Source organism: Micrasema longulum, unplaced genomic scaffold, assembly GCF_059751315.1.
Source record: "Micrasema longulum isolate JH-2025_06_02 unplaced genomic scaffold, ASM5975131v1 h1tg000120l, whole genome shotgun sequence".
NCBI lineage: Eukaryota > Metazoa > Arthropoda > Insecta > Trichoptera > Brachycentridae > Micrasema > Micrasema longulum.
In genome coordinates, this window is record NW_028277326.1 from 543,645 (window position 1) to 569,931 (window position 26,287).

A 26,287-nucleotide genomic window follows, 5' to 3' on the forward strand; every position below is an offset into this window, starting at 1 on the left:
TTTTAATTATGTACTTTTTTTATTTATTTATTTCACACAATTTTTTTTATTTTTTAGATGAACATCTCACTGAGCACAGTCCGTGTCGGGGCATTCATTTAAATTATTGTTCTCCATCTCTGTTGAATTTTCTTTCCCCAATCCATTAAGCTTGTAAAAACGAGTAAATCACAGTCAAACTATGATTTTCTTAGTTTTTGTTTCTTTTTGTTGTTTTTTTTCATCCCTAAGTGAGGTGTTTTAGCACGTGTCAAGTTTGAGATTGACTTGTTTAAATATTTACACACGTGTTAGTGATATACATACAAGTTACTGTGTTAGTATTCAATATTACATACAATTTACATAATATATAACTTATTTACAATTTATTACTATTTATAACTACATAGTTACATAAAAAATTTAAAATGTGTTTATTGGGTAGGGACAGGAGTTAAAATATTAGTAGGGAATGGGCGCTGATTTTAAAGAGGTCAGATAGGAACTTAGGATAACTCTCAAACTATGATCAATCTTGCCCCTCCAAAATAAATAGTTTTTTTTCTATGTTCTAGTTTACGAGTCTAATTTTTGTCTTTGTATTTAAAACAACTGCTACAGCTGTCAGTGTCAGTTCCGTGTTGCGTCCAATTTTTGTGATTATGATTGCGTGTGGTTATGTCAACTCAAGTGAAGTACCAAACAAAAACGACGATTTCTTATATTTCTGCACAATAATATTGAAATAACTCTGATTGATGCTTCCCCGCTAATCCTAAATCCTGATGTATTTAGTTTAAATCTAAATGTTTCAATCTGTCGTTTAACTGTTTATTTCGTCATGGGAAAAACATGTTGCGCTTGTGGAGGCACCGGTGGCGGTCCAGGAAAAGAAAAGATAGACTTTCATAAGTAAGTAATATTCAAAATTATTTTTTGGTCCCGCCCTTTCAATGATTTATTTAACTTTTTGTACAAGATCTAAACTGTACATTGGCGGGCTTAGATGTCACCATCCAACTTATATTTGTTGGATTTGGCCATGCCGTGTTCATTTTCGATCTTTGTCGTTTTCTGCATCCATCAACATTCGCGTCGTACATCTGTTTGTAGTTCATTCGCTGTACATGTCAAATCTAATGCGATAATGTTTGTCTCAGCCTTGTAAAGTTCACTAATCATTGACATATTAATACATGTAGACATGCCCCGAGCTCTCAAACATGATGACACTTAACTCATGCTCAAACGCTTAGTCGTGCCCACATATTTATATATTTTGATACATAATATCAAAGTATTGTGCTAACTTAACCTATTAAAATGTGTATTTCACACTCGGTTGTATTTCGCCATGTGTTTTTTACCACCTTTAAATAATAAATGCGTAATCCCAATTTCGGTCCAATAACTCCCAAAAATGAACTGTTTAGCAAACTATGCAGTTGTAAATATTTATGTTTTCTGTCCCCTGTTAAAATACTTCTTATCTCCAAAATATGTTAGAAATAGTATGAAAGCTATAAAAGTTGTAAACAATTTACCAGTCTTGAAGATGCCTACTTAGGCGAAAGCGCTCGTTGGTCAAAAAAATAAAAAAGTAAAACTAAACCAAGAAGTTCTATTGATAAATTTATATATGATTTTATCAAAATGATAAATATGTACAGTTTCACTCTGCTACCCCATTATTTCAATGCTTAGAAACGGATTTAAGCCCACCGAAACCTCTTTCTCCCACACAGTACCGTGTAAAAATAGCATGCTTAAAGAAAAACAATAGTGGATAGGTTTATTTGCATAAAATAATTTCAGATAAACAAAAAAAATTGTTTAAAAACTACAACATGACAACAAAATACTTGAAAATATTAATTATCACCCTTGTGCATACCGCACCTAATAAATAAAAGAGGGATGTAGGGAATTAAAAAAAACGAATCGAATATGTGTAATCTTTATATATATAATTCTTCTGTACGTGTGATGTCACTGAACTCCTTCTAAACGTCTTAACTGATCTACGTGCGGTTTTTAGTGAAATGTAGATCTTTGCGTTGCGTGTGTTCGTAGATATTAAAATCTTTAATCTTATCTGTAAAAAAAAGTTAGGAGCATGAATGTTTTATTCATCCACCTACTATGGTTGCATTCGACGAGAATGCGTATACTAAAATATTAGGAAGATACTTTTTATTTCATATAAAAAAGTTTGAATTTGAATGTTAACAAAGAGCATTCGTTTCTTTCCTTAAATTCGTTATAATTTCTACCCATTTACTTCTTATAACTGGATTTTTGGTAAAACTAAAATAACATTAACTGACATTCAATACATTTTTGAAAATCGCAATCCTAAATAAAGTTCACCCCTGTTAGAATAGCAGAGTTTAACATTTGCAAAAACATTTCTGTATTTAAAAAAATGATTATTTTATGTTTAAAATTCAACATTAAAAAGTACCTAGGTACCTACTTAAATTCAATATTTGAACATTAATAATTTTATTTTTTAAGATACAATTGTAAACAAGTACCTAGGTACCTACTTATCAATGAAAAGTCTGTTTCCAAGCTAATAGCAGGCAAGCCAATGTTAAGGCAGGACTAAGTCTGTAGGGTCCGCTAGTATATATATATATATATATAACTGCAACACATTGTTAAATGAATGTTGAGTTTTTTTCCAAATTTGTTGAAACGGAGATGGAAAACATTTTTTGAGAAGGGAATATGCAAGTCTAAGCATTTACCGGGCTTATGACTTGTTATTGGCTGGTTTAAGTGGCCGCTTTACACGCTGTGTAACATTCACCATTTTGGCCATGTTAAAATATTTATATTTCCTCAACTCTTCCATCTGTTGACTTTTGTGAAGTAAAAGAGCTGAACAGAAAGAACATTTATCATGTGGGTGAGATTCACCTGGCTGAACAAATTCGCCCCCTAGACAATGCCTGAAAACAATTTTACAATTTTTATACTTCTCATACCAGTTAGATTAATCAACAAAAAAAAATGTTTAATGAAAAAAAATATGTTTTCCCTCTCTGTTGCAACAAATTTAGATCTAAATAACTCCCTCCATAGGAAATGCAGCCTGTCTACAAACATTTTGACATACTCAAACATTGCTGAGTCTTCTAGTATTTCTCTCACTATTTATACAGATATTTATAAAAATATTGTTAATTCAAATTGTTTTTTTTTTTATACAGATTTCCTCTTTTGGATAATGTTAGATTAAAAGCATGGATTAAGAATATGGATAAAGGTGACTTTTCTCCTAACAACCGTTCCTACCTGTGTTCGCTCCATTTTGAACCACACTGCTTTTGGAAGAGCCGCAAAAATAGGGCATTGAGCGATGACGCCATTCCAACCATTTTTAATTTGAATTTGAAAAAGAAAAAGGTACCTAAATATAATTTATTTTGATTTATTTTATATATTGATAATTCTTGTTTGTTTTTATATTTATTTATTTATTTATATATACGCCCAATGGGCATTTTTATGGACACATTTATGCATAGAAAATTATTATAAAACAATTAGAAAGACTTAATGGTTTATATATGGAAGTTACAGTATTATTGACCATGCTTATAATGTACAAGGTTTTTTATTCTCTGTGTCCAGGCGGATGAAGAGTACAGTTCTGTGTGAAATAGAACCAGAACCCTGCACGAGTGCTTGTATTTTACTTGCAGTTTTTATTTATAGACTGGCAGTGCACGACAGCGGAGTTTTAGTCCCGAATTAGATGAACGAAAGTAAAAAATGGGACTGGCAGAGAAAGGATGAAAGCAGAATGAATGCTGTCGAAATGCAATCTTTTAGATGAAAGTGTGGGGAATATATGTATGACAGGGTTACGCATGATAACATCAGACAAAAGTGCAAATCTGAGACAGGTGTAATTGATAAGATTACGAATGGGTCATTAAGATTGTTTGGTTATTTAGAACTAATGAATGACGACAAAATTGTAAAACACATACAGCAGCACAACAGAAGAGCATGTATGACAAGATGTGGAAGAAGCTAGGAATGTTTGCCAGGATAGACGTATATGGTGGTCTTTCCTCTCTGCCTACCCTCACGGGAAGGTGTGATGGTAGTGGTAGTAGGAGTCGTGATTGCTTCCTTAATAATTACTTCAATTTTAGTGCTTAATTTTCATTGATAAGCTTACAAAGAACATGCTTAGTATTTTTTTTTACGTCAGATTTATAAAAATCCATATTTTCCACATTCAAGATGTCGAAGAGGTTTTGTAATTCTGATGTTTAATGATTATATTTTTTTACAGAGCAAAACGAGACATACGGTTTTCTCTAAAAATGTTCCTTCATCAACAACAAAACAGATGGAGGTTGATGTAAATTTAAATAAAAGAGGAACAAATTCTAATGACACTGTGAACAATAACACCAAAATTAACCCTTTATTTGAAAGTCAGCAGGTTAATAAAATATTCGATTTTAAAAACATAAATAAAAGAATTGAACAACTAAATGAAATATACAAAAATGACATAGAAAACATGGTTGTTATCAAAAGAGAAAATGAATTGATGGACTTAAATGTCATTAAAAATAGAATAAATGAATTAAAAACAAACACTGATTCTAACCAAAAACCTTCAGTCAATGAAAAATATGGTGTGCAACTTAAACCGAATAAAGCCACAGAATTAAACAAAAATATTCCTTCTAAAGAAAAGTCGCCCATAAAATTATTAGCCAAAAAATGTTCCCAGTTTTTCAGACACGATCATACTTATACAAAAGATATATTGAATGAAAAAAACATTTTAGGAAATTCTTCAAATAGAGCTCTCTTTGATGGGTTCAATGATAACATCTCAGATGAAGAGGTTATGAAAAGAATTACCGAAATGGGAAAGTCTAATACTGTTATTCTTATTCCCCAAGATATTCCGATAAAAAGAAAGGCTGAAAGAGATGAATCACACGCCGAGTGTTTGAAAACGAACGATGCCAAAAATTCAGATCGTCCCATGCCTGTTTTAGATAGCAAACAACAAACTGTTGATTTGGAAGACGTAGGAGTTAATGCAATTAGTAATAATGAATCTAATTATAAAAAAGATAGCAATAGTCTGAGTGATGTTGAATCTGAAAGCGAAATTGGCGAGTTCAAATCTAATGAAGTAAAGGTTACTGGAAAGATAGGTAAAAGTAATGAGGAGGTGTTCAAGTTGCTCTTAAACCGAAATGTAAAACTGTCAGAAGATCTGCAAAGAATTATCGATAGTCAAAAGACTGCGATGGATGGTCAAAAAAGAAATGATCCGTTATGTGGGGAAGGTAAGAAACATATTGCCTTTTATTTCTGAATTATTTATATTTTTCTTGGTTGGTTTTGCCAGAGCAGTCATGGTCAGTGTTAGGAGGGAAGCGCGTTGCCAAGATCTGCCTCCATCAGCCTCTTGTCTCCATCGCTTCCGGAGGCTTTCTAGAGAGATATGCCAGTCGCTATTGTCAACGCAATAAAGATTTTTTCCAATTCTCCCAACTACTTTGTCATTTAAAATTTCCATCCATTATATTTATTTGTATTATTTTTTGAACTGTACGAAAAAGCACTCCAGTTTGAGATAAAATACTTGACAAAAATTGAGATGATAAAAATTGTACACAAAATTGCACCGGGAAACATACAAGACAATGACATAACATAACCAAAAATTCTGACATACACAAATATTATACCAGACAACAACAACATTACCACATTAAAAAATTACACTGCAGACAAATTTAAAATCAACCTTAAAAAGCACACGATGAATCACTAACCAGACAAGACAAAACATGAATAGACCTTACAATATTTCTTATATAACCCTGACAGGTTTTTAAAAAAATGAATAAATAATATAAAAAAAAAATAATAATAACCTGTGCCGAGGACACATCAGGTTTTTTTTTTATACTGAAGTACTATCAGAAACTTTACAATACATTGAACATTGATTGTGTATATATGAGGTATATCCATAAAGTAAGTTCCGATTTTATTTCTTGCCGTCGCATCATTGCAATCGGTTTTGCGCATGCGTGCTACTAACCCTGATCTATTGAAAAAAAGATGTCATCATTATGAGTAAGCTGACTGTTGTATACGCTTCATGGAGCTTGTTTGAAATGCCAAATTATTATTATTAATAATAATACACTAGCAGCTATTAAGCTGATGCGTGTATATCAAGTGTACATGGTTATTAAACATTATACATTTCTGTGTGCATCTAGTTAACATTAACTGAACTAGCACCAATCATTTTCTCGGGAAGGCCATTCCATTTCTCCACAACTCAGTTTGTCAGGAAGTTCTTCCTGGGGTTGGATAAGAAGGAGGTAGTGTTTAGTTTCAATGAATGATCTCGGAGATGGCGGTTTTCATTCATAGTGAACATTGATTTCAACTTGGGCACATTATATTGCTCAGTTAAGATTTTGAATGTTTCAATCAAGTCGCCACGCTGCTTCCGCTCTTCCAGTGAACTTAACCCGAGCTCCCTTAAGCGGTCCTCGTATGATTTATTTCTTAGAGAAACTACTATTTTAGTTGCTCTTCTCGGGACTTTCTCCAACAACTCTGTCTTTTTTTAAAATAGGGACTCCAGGTTTGGTTGGCATACTCAAGGAGTGGATGAACATATGTTTTATAAATTTTGAGGAACAAATCTTGGGTGATGTGAACGAATGTTTTCCTTATTAAAAAATTTGAATTGATAATCTCACCGTTTGTGAGATAAGGTCTGTAATTTGTTTCCTTAATGCAGAGAACATTAAACCAGTCCACATACATCAACAGATAGATCTGTGAGGTGTACGGAGAACATGTGATGAATGATTCAATGATAAGAAGATGAGTGAGACAATTCAATGAAGTTTGTGATATTGTGCACAGCAATGATACAAGTGGTCGTCCCCTTTTATGGAGGGGGAATACAAAAACCAGTGTCGCACTATGACAAGTGCTTACAAAATGGTGGACGATATGTAGGAAAATAGTTTAAGGTCTTAAGATTTTGTCCCGAGGATTTTTTTTCTGAGTATGTACTTGTTTTCTTTAATCTGTCAAACGGAACTTTCTTTTTGGATGTAACTCCTATATACGTACAACAGGGTGAACGGTGCACTGAAATCTACTTTGGCAAACTAGCAGTTCACAATGGAGTTCTAGTGCCAACTTTAATGTATGGGAGCGAAGTATGGAATTGGAAAAAAAATTATGAAAGTAGGTAAAATGCTGTCGAAAGCGATCCCTCAGGTGAATGTGTGGAAAAACGATGTATGGTAGGTGCACAAGTGTCGAGATCCGTGAACTGTGTAAGGCTGAGACATGCGTTATCGACAGAATCAAGAAAGGGGTACTGCGTTGGTTTGGACATGTAGAGCGAATGGACAGCGAAAGAACGGCTAAAAGGGTCTACGATGCGAATGTTGATGGATGCAGAAAACGAGGAAGACCGAGAAAGACATTGCACGATCAAGTCCATCAAATACTTGAAGATGGACCTGTCAAGAGTCGGAATAATCGGCATGCGTCCATGAGAAGATGTATGAATGTAGAGGAAGTGAGGTGTAAATTCAAATATAGAGTGATGTGGCGTTCTGTCCTCTCTGCCTACCGCTACGGAGAAACGGCGTGATGGTTTGTTGTTGTATATCATAGCAATAACATTGTTTTGCAACTTTTTCTTTAAATGTATAATTTATATTGTAATTTTTTTTTATTATTTACAAAATTAATTCTAATGCTGTAGAGAATTTAAAATTGGTTTGGCCTAATGACGCAATCCATTTAACTTTTACCCGCCTCCATTATCTATTTTTTTATTGCCTTTCAAAAGATTTTTTATTTTGAGTATGTGTGTCTATGGCAGGATTAAGTCAATTAGGGGGATGTTATCTATCGGCAGATTTATAACTCTGTTTTATCTATTAACTTGTCATGGAACGGTTGACACATGACTAGTAAAATGATTAGCTTATCAAATAATACAGTATAGCCAAAAGGTCCCCGAGCATAGTTTAAAGCATAGTCATTCTTTCTCTCTTCATATCCAAACTTTTAATTTGTCGACAATGCGTGTCTCTGCCTGGGAGTATTTGCACAATGAAAGCATCCACCCCTTTCCCGAAACTGTTCATAAAGACTTGTCTCTTTCTTCAGTTTCACATATCACTATCAATTTTTCAAAAACTAATCAAGCGAAAATGTATTATTTCTTTACAATCAAACCGCAAAAATAACAAAACAAAGAAACTTTAAAAGCTTTCATTGTACCCCTCACTGCAGTATTGTCAATCTGTGATCAATCAAATACGCATGGTCAGCACAATCACCTTTTTCTAATTTCCCAGTATGTTTTTTGTTTTCCTCTTAAATAAATACAGTTCACTGGCGAAAAATCAGTGTTCACTATAAAAAATAATACAATATACTATTGCATTTGCAAAATAGCAAGGAGTATCTAATACATTTTTTTAAAATTAAATTACAATTATTATGGCGACTGCTTTTCTTGACATTTAGCTTGCCAACCGCCGGCTAAATGCAATAAATAGCCTGATAAATAATAAATAAACAAATAAACATGGCAGTTTTGGAATATTTTACATATTTACACCGGTGAAATTCAAATGTGTGATTGCGCAGCTGGATTATACATCGCGAAACGCGTTTTTTGCATAAGAGGCCAGGAGGCCCAATTACAGTGGTGAATTTCATCACATAACACCCAGGCTTGAGAAAAATCACATTTAATTTTTGTGTTCTCACCGGGAATCGAACACGGAACCTTCCGTGTGTGAGTCAAGCGTCTTGACCACTACACCACGGAGTTCGTATTAGGCCATAGGCAATACTAGGTGTTCACGGATGTTCCATTGTGATCGCGAATATAATAAACAACCATGGCGAGAAATTGTTATCACGTCGCTTATTAGCATGTCAATTGTTATTTCGTTATTTGTGATTGAGCTACTGGTTGACTTCAAAGATTGTCGAGCGGCTTAAGCTTTTGGAGTGGGTTTACCCCTTGATACGAGCATGTTGTTCCCTCCTCCCCTGTAAGCGAGTATCTGCTTCTCTGTATCAACTGAACCTATGATACCATGTCTTTTTCTCCTTTCTTTTGTATTTATTAACATCTTGATTTATCGTATTAAAAATAAGTCTCGGGGTGCATATTATACGTAAAATAAAATAACTTACATTTTTCATTTTATTCATTCTAGGTGTTCCAGATAACACAGTTTTACCCGTCTATGACTTTGGATTAATATTATACTCCATTTCGCCGGAAGCGTTCAAGTTTGTGGGAATGTATACAAATTTAGAGTTACCTGACTTGACCACAGTGAAAACAGCCCCTAAATTATCAGATATTGAAAAGGAAATAATTTTGGCCGATGTTTAAATTCCCAATTCATACTTGTAGCATAATTGTAGAATGATCGATCAATGTGAGTATATTTATTATTGTAAATATGAATTTTTCGCTCCAAAAAATAAATACTGCAGTTTTTTTTATTAACCTTTCGAGCTTTGAAACAAAATTGAGCTTTGTCGTTTCAAACATAATTTGAATTAACATATTACAACAGAGATGAAGAACATTTCAGAAAAGGTAATATAGAAGTCTAGGCATCTACAGGGCTTATGACCTGTCATTGGCTGGTTTAAGTGGCCACTTTACACACTGTGTAACATTCACCATTCTGCCCATATTCGAACATCTATATGCCTTCAATTCTTTCATCTGTTGATGTTTGTGAAGTTAAAGAGCTGAAACCTTTATTTATGCGGGTGAGATTCAAGTGATTGAATTAATTCACCTATATACTAGGTAACGCCTAAAAGTTTAATTTTTTCAATTTCTATACTTCTTCATGGACCAGGTGAATTTTACCTTTTCTGTCATTACCTTGAATTACCTGTTATTACCTTTTCTGTTATTATCTGTTATTACCTGAATATTACCTTTTCTCCGTTGTAATATGTTAATGTTCTCAGCTCCCCAGGGAGTTGAATCCAGTCCTTGTCTACAAAAATTTGGACATACTCAAAATATTGTTGATAATTTGAATGCTGAATTTTCGCATAATTCGAATTTTGATGTTTTTGCTAAGTAAATAGAGCAAAGTCATTATGTGGCCAGCACTGAAATATACGTTTACACCAGGCGCGTGCGGTAACTTTTATCAGTAAGGATGCTGACAAAAAATCATCATATTCTCAATTTTACTAGGTTTTATTCAATTCAGAATTATTTAATACTCTATATAAGTTGTCTATTAGAATAATAATAATTAACAGTTGATAATCAATAAATTGACAGAGCACATGCACGTCTAAAGGTGAAGCTGTAATTTTTCTTATTTTCGCCTCCGGGAGACCTTATCGTTAGCCGGCACTCTCGCCTCCTCCAATGTCAATTCCGCGTCCCTTAGTTCCGCCGAACAAAGCTGAAAGATCGCCATCGATGGTCTTCCAGGACGGTCCCCATAGGTGTGAAAAGGAGATAAACAATATAAACATCAAAACACCTAAAACAAGACCAGAGAGAATCGTTCTTAAATTTGGGCCAAGTGTCAATAATGCGCTACTTCAAACTTTATGATAAACGTTAATAGAGTCGTTTTTTCTTTGCATTATACAAGTTGGATGCTTCTTATCTCTCCGAGTCTCGACAGAGAAATCTAAAATCGTGCGCGAAAATTTGGACAATTGCTATGGGAACTAGAAACTAGACACAGCTCGACAAGCAGCATCCCGCGTATACAACAAATATCAAGAACAAGATACCTAGATATTTAGTACGTACGTTGATATAGAAAATTCGCATAATATGTAGCTGGGTATGTATACTGAATATGTTGTTTGAATCGCGTGCACCCGAACGTTCTCAGTGAGAATTTTAGGAATACATATTTGAAGGTTTTATTTCGTATTTATAATGTTTTTTTTTGTAAAATTCGTATTATTTTTTAATTTTCAAGGGATGCGCCGCATCCACAGTATCTATGGATGGAACGCGCCTAACATACTCAATATTTCTATACTAGCTACATCTTGGAAATAGTGAAACCTCTATCTATCGTTTTTAACCCCCCTGGGCCTCGATTATGAACGCTATTTTCATATTTACATATCAAGACGGTATACTTAACTTCTGTACTGTCTGTATCTACCTCGGTATGTTCTACTGACTTGTTATCTCGACTCCATATCATCAAATAGAACCAATGAATGACCCTGAAAAATTAGTCTGCGTTTCTTGCTTTATTAACATTTTAAATAGTTCTCATTTATATTTTAAATAGGCTTCTGTGATAAAAAGTGCCTACTTCAAAGCCATTATAAATTCCAATAATTCCCAATTCAAGCAAAAAATTCTCGCTTAAACATGCTTTTTACATGACTTTTGAGAATTACCAAGACGGTGTACTTAACAATCGTACACTTAAACCAGCCAATGACAGGTCATAAGCCCTGTAAATGCCTTGACATCCATATTCCCTTATTTAAGGTATTCTCCATCCCTGTTGTAATTTGTTAATCTTAATGTCCCCCGAGGGGGTGAAATCCAGTCTTTTGTCTACAAACATTTGGACAAACTCAAATATTGTAATGAAACCAACTGGTCCAAGAAGAAGTTTAAAAATTGAAAAAAAAATTTCAGGCGTTGCCTAGTATGTGAAATAATTCAGTCAGATGAATCTCTTCGCAACAATGAAGGTTTTAGATCTTTAACTTTACTAAAATCAACAAATGGAAGAATTGAAGAAATATGTATGGTCAAACATAGGCAAAATGGTGAATGTTACACAGTGTGTAAAGTGGCCACTTAAACCAGCCAATGACAGGTCATAAGCCCTGTAAATGCCTTGACTTCCATATTCCCTTATTTAAGGTATTCTCCATCCCTGTTGTAATTTTTTAAATCTATACATGATTAGTTAAAAAACGTTCGCCCGGGGTTCCAGCTCTATTTCACTCAAACCGTATTCTCATATGCCCGGACACAGAAAATAATAATTCGTTTTGGTCATTACCCTTTGAATAAATAATAACTGTTGACATTTACCCAAAGGAGAAAATTACTAGATACCGATAAAAGTGATTGAATCATATCAAATAATGATAAATGCTTCAGTCAATATTTACTATGAAATATTGTTAATATTCAGGTCAACCATTATTTAACTGTTTTAAATGGGTTCTAAAATATTTAATGGCACAAATCTACGTGCAGGCAGATGAAGAATTTTTTTATTTATTTTTAATATAGGAGTTGCTTTATTATTTACCTTGTTTATAATATACAAAGTTTATATTTCAAAAGTGGATTTTTCTGCAATTAAATTTCTCTAAACTGTTGGGATCAGGAGAGATATACTAATGTGGGTCAATCAGGAACTTTTCAGCATTTGCTCATGTGGAGAGGAAACCACTTAAAACTCTTCAGGAGAAGCCGGCCTGTTGGCAGTAGTCAACAGGCCTTCCGTTCCACTAGAGGAGTGTTTGGCATTTTCTTCCCTACTTTGGTTTATTTTACCAATTGCCTGCACTATATTGACCATGTATGATACTACCTCTCGTGTAAGTTCTTTATTACCTATCACCAATGGGATGTCGCATAGATCTTCATCCAAGCTTCTGCATCGTGCCTCCAGCTCTTGTCTTTGAAAGCTGAAAAGGGGGCAATGCATCAACAGGTGAGGGACATCTTGAGGAGTTTCATCGTCGTATGGGCAGCTGTCGATCTCGGAGAGCTTGAAGCGATGCAGGTAGCTCATAAACCCACCATGACCCGTAAGCATCTGGGTGAGCTCGTAGCCAGCATTCTGCATTCTCCTGAAATCGAATACAGTTTAAAAGAGAGCCAGAACCCCGAACGTGTGTTTTCAACTTGATGGCTGCTCTCAGGTAAAAATTCTGGATAAGAAAATTGAGTGGAGATAATTCCCCCTCGTTGTGTAGTGATCGGCGCTTTCTCCTACCATGCTTTGGGTTCTGAGTTTAATTCCTGGCAGGGTGGACTTGAAATATTGATTTTAAAGGTTTCTGGACTGGCACCTGGAGAGATAATAACAGATAATGAGATAATGGGAGGGTCCGATGTCTTGCAGGGTACCCGCTGGCACAGCGCGGGTTTAAACTGTGTAACTCGGTTATAAGCTTAGACTATACCCTGTCTGCGTAATCTATAAGTGTGAAAGCACTACAATTAATGATATGAATCATACACGTATAATCGGAATAAGCTGCATTTCGTTTACTAATGTAGTGCTCTATGCACCTACTGGGTGTGGGAAGGGGAATGATGATGATGATGAAATGAGACATTACAATTTTTGGAGCCGATTTATTTTAGCAGACGAGTGGAGGTTGTATATAATTTTATTTTTTAAATATATAAATTTATAACTATTTTAGTATAAAATATTAGGTTTATTATAAAAACAAAAGACGAGTTAAACTTCAATCTATAAATTTGGAAAAACCAGTCACCGGTTTCATCGCTTTCGCGACATTTTCGAGACTTGTATCTTTATTATAGAGATTAATTAAATAATAATAACAATAATAAAAAAGCAGATTTAAACAGCTTCTTTTTTGTAAATTATTAATTTTCTCATTTTTAATATTGGGTAGCCTCATCTCAAGCCAAGGGAAGACATATTTTCCAATTAAAACCAAATGTAACAGAGAAGCCTTGGTTTTCCAAAGTGATTCTGAACTGATTTGAGACATCTTCCATAGGCAGAATGCGTATTGGACACTGTTGTAATGGTTCTCACCTGTTCAGAATCTTGTCCGGGAATATGCCATGTGCGAATGTCAGCTTGAGGAGGAAGATCTAAATCATGTTTTTTTTAGATGCCCCATAAATGATTTTTATTCTGAGTTCCTATCCGACCTCTCCGATATCAACGTCCCGTTTCCTATTCATATTCTTACTATCCTGTCCCCACCCAATAAACATGTATTTAAAATTCTATGTAAATATGTTATATTATTATATTATATTAAATACTAACTTGTATATATTATTTATTTATAAATTTATTGCAAAAAAAAATATACATACTTAATAACAGGGAATCCATTTAAAACCAATTAATGTAAAATGAAAACGGAGTGTTCTCTGTTTATGATAGTCTCTTTCTAACATGGCACAGCCTGTTCTAAGATGGAGATTTTCTATCTTTAGAGCGTAAGTAGTCATATACTAATAAAACAATAACATAAACTAAATCTACTTAATTATAAATACCTAGCTAATCAAATGTAAGAAATTAAAAATCATTATTATACAAATATAAAGTATATATATGTGCCAAGAATACATGTTGCTTAAACATAAATAACATAGTATAATATATAATAAAACAAATATAAAGCAATGAAATACATAAAAATATAAATAATATGTGTACCAATTATATAAAGAAAAAAAAAAACAAAAACTCGACACTGGCCAGAACACCCGAGTTGAGAAGTGAAAAGGCCCTTAAAAATCGAAGAAGAAGAAGAGAAAAAAAATGTTCTAACATTAGCACTTTTAAAAAAATGTATGGTTTTCTTCCAGTAGCCTTTATTTAAATTTAAATTAAAATGTATATCCACACACAGACCATGCCTTCGTGAGTTTTTTTTTGTGTTTATGTAAAAGTTTTTTTTAGTTTTAAAATTTTCATTGCCGGTATTTTATTTTAATTTAATTTTATTTGGGAAATCAACAGTTCTACATACATATTTTTAGTAAACAAACATATATAGTGTATAAACTCAGAACTAATAACAGATTTCCACATAGTATAAAAAGTTAGTAAAGAAAATATATTACATATCAAATAAATACGTACAATTTATACATATAAAAATGTTATTTTCATGTACTCAATAATCAAAGAATTTTTTATATTTATTTTAAGAACGTTACTGTAAATTGGGCGGGATTAGGACAAGAATGCTTGAAGAGAGGATAAGGAGGGGAAGGGAGATGTACATATTTATTATTATAATGTCTACTAAGTTACATAATGCATTTTTAGTGTAAATTTTAAATCTGACAGAGTGATGTTTGTGTAATCTATATTTTTAAATTTTGTATTGTACACTGAAAAAGTTCTACGAAAAAAAGCATTTTTAACATATGATGTTTTACTTATTGGTACATGAAACAGGTGGTACCGTCTACAAATCCTGGCTGGCCCATGTATTGTTATTAAACCAAGCAGCTCTGTACAGTCAACCATTCCTGTCATAATTTTGTAAAGCAGTAGTTGGTCCGCACACACTCTGCGATATTGTAAAGAAATGATTCCATGGAAGGTGGAGGCAGTGAGAGTAGATACATAAGAAATACCGGTTTTGTATTTAAGGTACTTAATAAATTTGTTTTGAATATTTTCTATTCTACTTATATATATGGCATACTGGGGATTCCATATCTGAGAGGCGTATTCCAAATGGCTTCTGACAAATGTATAATATAATGAAATTAGGGCCTTTGGATTATCAAAGTGTTTACTCATTTGAATTGTGAAACCTAACATGCTTAATGCTTTGGAGGTAATTTTATTGATATGCGATTATGTATGTTTTGCATTTTTAATAGTTACCATATATTTATATGTTACCATGCGCCCAAGGAAAACTGATAAAACTTGGCGTTTTTACGAGTTTATTAGATGGTTAAAGTTCCCGTAATAAACTATTTATCCAGAATAATGTGTGTGAAAAAAAATTGCTTTAATGCCATATTCCAGGGAGAAAATACGGGAATACGTTTTGTAACAAAGATGGTGTAACTTTTTATTGGTCAGTAGCTACCTAAATACTTGTTTATGATTAAATCCCAAAACTAAAAATAATTCATTTTCAAATACAGAATTATTTTTGTAAATGTCAAACTTTGCTCTTTTTACCAACAGGGGTGCATATAATGTAGGAATATGATCGAAAATATATTGAATGTCAGTAATGCGAAAATGTATTATTTTAGCATTACGGAAAATCCAGTTAGTTATCGAGTCTATAAAGGACAAACTATCATAAACTTATTTTTATATATATAGATATAGAAAGAAGATGAGATAAAAATATTCGTCTTACGTAAAATAAATTTGTTATAAATTTTAAGTTCAAAGTTCAATTACTCTTATTAAATGACCCTTTACTTATCTACTCTGTTGTGTCAATCAATGTTTCCGCGCGCACAATAACATTTTAGAGAAATTAACAAATTGCTTTTAAAAAAATATTATTATCTTTAAAAATATTTACACACCTATATATCCTACAATTGAGGGCATTGGAAGCAAAGACAGCAACCTCCAAAAAAAAATTTTTTTTAGTTATGATGTCATTCTGTAACTTTATTTTTATAAAAATCATGAGTTGAGTTGCAAATGTAGTTTAAAGTCATACTTCTGATGGTTTGAAAATAGTCTTTGGAAGCAAACATGGCAGTATCCATCAGCCATATTATTCGCTTGAGATTTAAATTTTCAAAATGGCCGTGCCATACAAATATTATTAAAGTTTTTTGAATTCATGTTTCTATTAAAACTAATTTATTAGTATATTACAGTGTATATTCAGTGAAAATAACATTTCTAACATAAAGACTCTCTTTGGCATTTATTAGTGTAGCAGCTTTTATTATTTTTCTCGAAAACACCAAAACGGGAGTTTGCTATCTTTGCTTCCGATGCCCTCATTTGTGTTATGATAATATTGTTCGCGATTTGGGAACATTACGCGGCGACTTCACGCATGCGCGCGGTGAAAGTTGGGCCAAACGGGGGTACGATCGACAATTTTTTGGACACAGTCAGAGGTATTCAAACATGACTCCACGCTCCTTCCGGACTATTCTTAATGCTATGTATATGAAACAGATAGTGGCTTGGCCAGATACCAGATATCCAACTCTTTGTTTAAAAAATATATATCAACACCCCGGCACTCGAATTCCTATCACAGTTAAAACAAAAGTTTTGATATCCATGAAATAAAAAGCGGTTAAAATATTTTAATGATATTTTTAATGGTCACGTATCGATCAATGAGTTGCATATTAGTATGGTTTATAAGATTATTAATGAAATAATCATAATGGTTTCTTAATGGTAGTTTCCCCCTCTGCGCTTAATTTTTTTTACGCAATTATATTTTTAATTAAATAATTATTTTTGATAAACATATTTTATTTGCGATATCAATGAATCCATAAATTTTTGTCACAAGAGGCAAAATTGGCAGTTCACAACGGAGTCCTGGTCCCGTCTCTGGTGTATGGACTTGAAAAAACTGGGATGAAAGTAGGCTGAATGCTGTCGAAATGCGAGCTCTCAGGCGAATGTGTGGTAAAACTATGTACGATAGATGCACAAATGTTGAGATCCGTACATTATGTAAGGCTGAGACAAGCATTATCGACAAAATCAAGAAAGGAGCTCTGCGCTGGTTTGGACATGTAGAACGAATGGACAGCGAAAGAACGGCTAGGAATATTTACAATGCGAATGTTGATGGATGCAGAAATAGAGAAAGACCGAGAAAGACATGGCATTTCCAAATCCAACAAATACTTAAAGATGGACTTGTCAAAAGTCGGAATAATCGGCGTGCGTGCATGAGATCTGCATGCAAATAAAGAGTGTTGTGGCGTTCTATCCTCTCTGCGCACGGGGAAACGGCGTGATGGTTTGTTTGTTGTTTTGTTTGTTTTATGAATCCACGTAGCGGCGTTTATTTAATGAAATTTTTGCAGTTAACTGAATATTAGGTATCAGCTGGATATTAAGCTACCATCCGTTTGATATCTAATAAATATAACAAATTAAGTAACATTGATAACAAACCTTATCATGACAGGCGCCGTGGTGTAGTTATTTAGATGGCCGACTGTAAAACTGGTATTGTGGGTTCGATTTCCGCCAGTTGCTAGGAAAAATCTAAAAAATATGTTTTCTCAGTTCTTCTGTGTGATGTGTTGTATTTTTCATTACTTCCTTCCACATCTTCGCTTTCCCACCTGCTGACTAGCCTCTAAAATAGAGGTCTAACAGGTTATTCCTAATAATATTTTCGAAAATCACAAAATTCTGTCTTCTTATTTAATTAGTTATGGTTAGCCTAATAAGGTGCACGTACCAGTAACTCTTTGATATCTTATGTATATAGTATGTCATAACTAGATTATGTCATATGTCAAGGATTGATTGATTAAACGAATCGTAGAGCATCAAAACCTGCCTTAACTGTTTATAGACAATATTTTAAAACAAATACATGCTGAACAGTGACTATCTACCTCAGTCATGCTGCTCAGTGTAAACAGAAGCCCTCAATAGCCCTGAAAAGGACTTTACACTCGGTTCAAGCGGTGTAGAGAGGCTAAAGCAACTGGCGGGCAGAGCGGAGGCAAATAACAGAAAGCGGAGAATACCCAAGGCAAAGACGGAAAGAAAACGCTATGTTTATTCGTCAGAGACCTGGGCCTCGATTATGATGGGAAGATAAAGACGTCATACCTTCACCTTGATGGTATAGTTGAAGATAAATTTCCTCCAGCGATTACAAAGATATACTATTGACCCCCACATTCAAGTTTTGGATAGGAACATCGAAATGAAACAAGGGGAAGCGTACGTCACGGTACACATGTCTACGCACCGAAATGACATAGCTCCAGTATGACGTCATAGTTGAAGATAAAAGCCTCCCGACTGACTACTAAGATATACTACCAATCCCCCCACCATTAAGTTTTGATGTAAGTACATCGGTTTATACTGACGGGTCTAGAACCCCTCGATACGTCTATCTACGCATTAAAAATGTCAAAAATTTTGTTTAATTTCATGGAAAATGGTAGGGAAAAACATTTTAGTTATACTTCCGGTAGGTTCACTTAAATAACGATCGTTCCAGAGTTAAAGTTTTCAGCTTCTTTTTTCCTTTTGGTAAAGCTGAGCGGGAAATCGGCAAAATTGGGGGCTGTCTTCTTGAGCGTAGCTTCCCGAGCCTTTTCGTCAGCCTTTTTGTTGCCAAGGATTCCGCAGTGTCCCCGTATCCAGCTGATGTACACGTCCTGGTGTCTGCATCTTAGCTTCAGGATATCGGTTCTAATGTCCATTACTATAGGGTTGACCGAATTTCGGTCAGTTATTGCATAGACGCCAGATTTACAATCTGTCAGGATCGTTATTTTCTTCCATCTGTTTGGTGGCTTCTTCAAAACATAGATCAGGGCTTCTCTGATCGCAAAGAGTTCCGCCTGAAAATCGCCGAGTTTCAACTTTCTCGACGGTAGCTCTCTGACGCCATCGTAAGGTACAAACGCTGCACCCACTTTGCCGTCCAAGAGACTGCCATCTGTGTAGATCCTCAACTCTTCCTGCGCCGTCCCAGGCAGAACCTGATCATCGTAGCCATGATCTATCGGATAGCGCTCCGCCGGATGAGGAAGTGAGAAATAGTCTGTCTAATAATGTCTGTCTAATAAATCTGTCCTGCGGCAAGCCTCGCAAGGTGAGGCTCCTCTTCACCTCAAATGCTTCTGCAAGCTCCCTGATCCTTAGATCGAGTGGCGTGAATCCACTCAAAACCTGTGCTGATATACCAAGGAGATTGTTCTGTATCCCTTGCATGACCTGATGTGTTTCTGGTTCTATAAAATATTTGTGATGTGTCTGTGTAAACAATTGCTCGTCCCAACTCAACACAGAACTTTTAGTCCCATGGAGTTGGGACTTATGTCTCAAACAATGTGCAATGAACTATCTTTAAGTGAATAAATAAATAAAAATAAATAAATGAAACGTTTTTGGGCCTATAAAATATGCATGTTTCTGTGCTAGCCTCGTTTTACAATGTGGTATTTCTATCTTATACCAAAACATCAAACAAATAAATAATTAATGTACTGTAGGTTTTGATCTTCTATGCTTCAAACCCAATATGTTGTGCTCATTATACTTTTATCAATTTTTCCTTTAATTTTTGCCTTACAGATAAGTGAGAGCTCAACCAATCAACACTATAGATCATCAGTCGGTTTCCATAATCTTTTAACATGTTAAACGCCAAATGCAGTTGTGAATTTATTGTGACGAAATTTAGCCGGAAAGATGTTCCCGAGCATTACAATACGTGTGCAATCAAATTGGAAGAAAGGAAAAATGAATTTAAATTACAACTTCCTAGGTAAAGAAGATTGATTTTTTCTACTGACATTTCCTGAGTGTTTTTTATTGTTTTCTTTTAGTCTCCTCTGGGAATATGAAAGTCTTGTCATTAGCTGGCTAATGTTTTTTATTTATTTTTTATTTTATATATTGAGATAGTACACATATATAATATATTTAATTTATATGTTTTTTCAACACATATTTCTTAACCTTCTGTTTTAATTTAGATTTTTTTTTCTTCATAAATGTTTCTTTCCCATTTCATAATATTTTTTATTACGTTGTATAAAATTGAATTTTGTGACTTCGCCTTTTTTTCTAAATGGGAGTCTGGTTTTTACATTTTCTCTGGTATTGTGATCATGTTCATTTTGGCTTTGATATTTTTTTTCCAAAATTCTGTGTCTTTTTAAAAATTAATAATATTATACACAAATATTTTATTTTATTTATTTCGAATACAAACAAATGTACAGGTTAATTGAATATAAATAAAAACTATAGAAAATGTATACATAGTAGGGCCTGCCATCCAATAATATGTATTCACTAAGTTATACTAATAAAGTGACGACGGTTTAAATTATATAAATAATAAATATACCATATATTAAAATAAAAGAAATATATTTATTGTGTATGCAGACAATTGGTAGAATTCCATATTCCATAATTTGGTAATGTATCTAAAATAAAACAAGTTTATTGGATTATAATTCTACTTTATTTTTTATAAAATATACAAAGGGTATATTGTGACGCGTTTCGTCTTGTTAGAACATTTTCAAACAAACTAACTAAAATATTTACAAAGTTTCCTTATATACTAAAAATAATTGCTATTTTGTGTTTGTGGATTTCTATACAAGCCAAAATAAGTAGAGTAATTAAAATTCAATTAGGGTATACTGAGTATATTAGAAAGTGCATTCATCAAACAAAAGCCCGAAAAATCCCAATTTACAAAACACCTCATCAATAATAAACATAATTTGACAAACAAAAATAAACCTGAACCATTCATTACACATAGGAAATAAAGGCTATATACTCAATCTGTTAGAATAGCTAGAAATAAAAAAATGACAATAACTAATATACTTATAAATAAACAGTTAAACAGAGTTAATTCACCTTTACTTAATATTTTCAAAAAATAAAAACGAAATTATTGTAATCTTGTAATTGTAAATTTGTTATTTCATATTATATACGAGTATAACAAACTTTTTATTATATACCTACTAAATATACAAAAACTTGTCATGTTCCCAATCAATTCAATTAAAATGAAATAATATTATAAAATCTGAATGTATTTTTGCCTTAGTTGACATTAAACATGAATGAAACCTGTGTAAAACACCAATGTAGAGTTTCAACAATAATTTTCAAAATAAACCTGTATAAATGAAATCAATATTTGAACCCGCCATAGCAAATTCGCACATATAGGAGATCATTTGCTAATTATTGTACCTTACTTAAAGTTTTATAGTTTGAGAGATATGTACATTTTTATACTTTATTGAGATTTTTCCCAAACTTGACCTTCAAGCATTCAGAACTTAGTTTTTTTCATTACTTAAGTATTTTTAAAATTATTTTTTGGTAAAATACGTCGGAACTTCTCTCAAAAATAAATACTTAAAAAAAAACTTTACAATCAAATTCAACATTAAATAAATAAAAAAAACTACGGTGTTTCTAAACTTTATTCTACTTTAATTTAGTTATCTAGTTTGTCCCAACGGTACTTTTGTATTCTAAAAATTAATAACTTTAAAAAAATACATAATTATTTGTGTAATAATGATGTATTTTTTAAAAGTAATTACATTAAGTAATTACACAACTAATCTGGTATTTTTTTCAAATTAGCAATTTTTAGAATACAAATTTAGTACCGTTGCGTTGGAAAGGTAAGAAACTAGATAATTAAATTAGAGTAGAATAAATTATTGAAACACTTTATTTTTTTTAAAATTTCAGGTTAAATTTTATTAACAATATTTTAAGTTTGTCCAAATTTTTGTAGACAAGGACTGGATTCAACTCCCTGGGGAGCTGTTTATATTAACATATTACAACAGAGATGAAGAACATTTAAGAGAAAGTAATATAGAAGTCTAGGCATCTGCAGGGCTTATGACCTGTCATTGGCTGGTTTAAGTGGCCACTTTACACACTGTGTAACATTCACCATTCTTCCCATATTTAAACATCTATATTCCTTCAATTCTTTCATCTGTTGATGTTTGTGAAGTTAAAGAGCTGAAACCTTTATTTATGCGGGTGAGATTCATCTAATTGAATTATTTCACCTACATATTTCACCTACCTTTAATGTATGACCATTATCTGTAATATTTTATGAGTAATGGCCAAAAGCGAGGACTTCTGTAAATATTCTATGATACTCAATTCATAATATGTAGATTTATTTTTAAATATATTCTTGAGGTCCTAGATACTGTAAGTACTTTTAATTCATGTAACATCAAATTTACAATCGCGTATTAGTTTTTTTTCAAAATAATTCTTAAAGCTTAGTTTTGTCATATGTTTAAACTAACCGGTGTAAAAAGAAGTAAGAAAAATGAAAAGTATTTTCAGGCGTTGCCTAGTAGGTGAATATTCAGCCCGATGAATCTCACGCACATCAATAAAAGTTTCGGCTATTTTACTTCACATCGACAAATGAAAGAGTTGAGGAAATGTGGATGTTAAAACAAAGGCAGAATAGTGAATGTTATGCAGTGTGTAAGGTGGTCACTTAAACCAGCCAATGACAGGTCGTAAACCCTGTAAATGCTTAGACCTCGATATTCCCTCTTTAAGAAAATAAAAAGTACAGCCGGGAATGAAAGAAGTGAAAAGTTACATTTATAATTCTTCTTTGTCTAGCACTGATTAAAAACACCGTTTATAATTTTTTAAATATTTTATATGTGTTTTTTAATTACTATAAAAAAAAGAAAATACCTTATAATCTTTTACAGAATATTATCTTTTTTCTTTCTTAAGTTACACAAAAATATTATAACTGTCGATTTATTACAGGAGCAAAAATTCATAAACATTTCTTGTATACCCACGAACAGGCCATGCCTTTGTGGGATTTTTTTGTTTACTATTTTCACTGTTAATATGTATTTCATTGATATGTAATTATCCTTTATTTTTTTAATACTCTGTTTTACCTCTTATGTATATTGTAAATAAACAATGTATTCTAGCTCATATCTGCTTTTAAATTTTATCATAATTGGAAATGAGAAACTAGAATCCCAACCGTCCATGCGTTAAGTAGCGGCAAGAGTGTTAGGATACTTTTTGTACAGTGGCCTTGAGGTGATTTTCACAAAAATAGCACTATTTAAATTATCCATAATAATAATAGTGTTTTTCTGTAGGGACATCGAAGGTAGATTGCAACACATTAATCCATACTTGCTGAAGTTGCAAAGAGATTGTCTGTACCATCTTGCTCTGGATACAGAAACGCATAATCTTAGACAACTATTTGGAGATGTTAAGGTAAAACAATACATACATATTACATCACTAATTAGTTTGTAGGATGACATAAAGTTGGCGCCACTATTGACAAATCCAAATGATTTTTAGGAAATATAGTAGAACTCCAACTATCCGAACTCCGACTATCCGAATCGCTGATTATCTGAGTCGCTTTCAGAATTTCAGTTTTTTTTTTACTTGTAAACGTACTGCGATTCGCTCATCTAACCGAAAAAAATTGGATAGAGGGAATGGCCAGTGTTGAGCAGTGGACGAGGTGTTGAGAATACCTCGTCCTAGGAGGAGGAATATTAAGTAAGTGGACTGTATTATTAGGAAGGAAGGTTGTGCAACTCCACTAACCTGCTGATGATGAGGCGTGATGAGTGCTGGAAACTGGCTGGTGAAGTTGGCGGTCGTGAGACGCTGGCACAGCTTGTATGGATCTGGCGGTCTAAAATGACGCAGGCACAGCTCGCTTGAGGAAAGATTAGTTGAACACTTCACTTGTTTGATGTTATATTAGTACTGATAATACATTATTGTTACATGGAGTGCGCTAGGAAATGAGAAGGACTGGTAGGTAGGTATAGATTAGGTTTAGAATTGGTTCAAACAGCCAGTTTAAAACAATATTTTTACCGCCAAACGTCACAAGCTTGCAACACTTTAAGCCTAGATGCTCTTATATGTCAATAGAGCAGAATCTAGTCACGTTATCTGTGAATCTAGGCGTTAGTTTTCAAAACTGACAGTTATGTCAGAATTCCATTCGACATTAAAATTTACTCATTTCTCTCTTATATTTTTAATAGGCTTTTATGAAAAAAAGTGCCAACCTCAGAACCATTCAAAATTAAAATTAATCGTATTTAAAGGAAAAATTGCCAGGGGAAACAATTTTTTTGACACTTTTAACGCATAGATATACGTATCGAAGTGTACTCAACCCGTCGGTAGGTACACACCGATGTAATTACATCAAAACTTGAAGGTCGGTAGTGTATCTGTGTAATTGCTCGGGAGAATTTATCTTCAACTATGACGTCATAATTAATCCGTCACTTTAGTGCGTAGATATGTGTACCGTGACGTACGTTTCCTCTTGTTACATATCGATGTACCTACCCAAAACTTGAAGGTGGGGGGTCGGTAATGTATCTTCGTAATCGCTCGAGAGAATTTATCTTCAACTATACCGTCATGGTGAAGGTATGACGTCCTTAGCTTCCCATTATAATCGCGGCCCAGGTGGTCCTAGGTTCAAACCCTGCTTCCTATTTTTTACACGGGTTATTTACAACTCAAATAAAATGTCCTTAAAATTAAAATATTTAAGTAAATCATAAGAAAACAAATATTTTCCTTTTTACTAATTTAATTTTTTAAAGGAACTTTCATTGTTTAACAAATTGCTTCTGATTTAAAAAAATATATATTTATGAAATTAGTTTGTTTGTATGGGAGGCACACCCAGCCGAATGGAACATTTGGCAAAACTTGCAGTCAAAGAACTGGGAATAGAGTTCTCGAGTGGCTGTGGATTAGTGGACATGACAGTAGCCTCACAGCGCTATTGCCTCTACAAAGTTGGACCTGTCATATCCATAAATGTAAGGATTTGTATGATTTATTAATAAATAATATAAAAATACCTTTACTAAACTATGCATTTATTTATATTGGTTGAGAATTATGTGGGTATGCATTGTTAAAATATTGTCACAACTTCAACATTTTTTTGTACCTACAACTACTGTTCACTTCCCGCCAGTATCCTTTGATCATGCGCCACAATAAAACCTCGTGTCGTGAATCGCGCATTTATTTTGTTGAACGTGTGCCGCACCTTAGAATTTTTGTTTCCACCAACCACCAGTGTTCAACTCCAAATCAGAGGCCTGTCCTAGTGTTGGTGATGTTCGCAATTGACCAGTCGGACCACCGCGATTCCATCAAGAACGAACCAGGTAGTGTCATCCATTCCTAATCCATCTCATTTGTTGGGGTTGTGACCGATTGATTGACTGCATACCGCACATTGAGTATATTAACTTATTTCATTAAATTAAAATACAGTCCTCTCCGCTAAATAATATCGTAGGAGCCCTAGGGCTTCGCCCCCCGCTATTTTTCGCCCCGCATCCGCGTGGCAATTTGTTTTCCAACCATATATAGATAACGGCTTTAGTATACATCACAGCAAGATAATCTATCTTACAGTTAAATTTTTTTTATTATGTAATTTCTTAAATTTTATCACACATCCAAATTACAAGCAACTTCAAACTCTTTGTCGATTTGTTTCCTTGACGCAACGCCGCGTTGTGTTGTTTTCATATTAAATTTATCTATAACAGTGTTTTTCAACCTTTTTGAATACGCTACCCCTCTGTGAGTAGGAAAAATCTGGCGATCCCTCCTGACATGCTATTCTGAACCACTCTCGCGGCACGAAAAACAGCTTTTCTCGTGTATTTTGTATGTAAATACACGAGATAATACGGCCGCGAGAGCGTTTGGAATAC

The 26,287-nt window shown here is 33.5% G+C and overlaps 1 protein-coding gene across 4 annotated transcripts in view; it reads left to right on the top strand.

Annotated features, from left to right (window-relative positions):
• The first annotated feature begins 581 nt into the window (after positions 1–581).
• The window catches only part of LOC148284437 (uridine phosphorylase 1-like), a 35,500-nt gene continuing 9,794 nt past the window's right edge, over positions 582–26,287 (top strand). For 2 of the 4 annotated variants that reach the window (XM_088240282.1, XM_088240297.1), the window contains exons 1-7: positions 582–894; positions 3,201–3,396; positions 4,298–5,318; positions 9,264–9,491; positions 20,061–20,253; positions 23,654–23,777; positions 25,211–25,372. In XM_088240282.1, the coding sequence (XP_088096408.1) occupies positions 20,123–20,253; positions 23,654–23,777; positions 25,211–25,372 (417 nt within the window). In that variant the 5' untranslated portion in view covers positions 582–894; positions 3,201–3,396; positions 4,298–5,318; positions 9,264–9,491; positions 20,061–20,122. Of the gene's footprint in view, positions 895–3,200; positions 3,397–4,297; positions 5,319–9,263; positions 9,542–20,060; positions 20,254–23,653; positions 23,778–25,210; positions 25,373–26,287 lie in introns of those variants that run through there. The other 2 variants (XM_088240278.1, XM_088240288.1) reach the window with 2 other exon arrangements.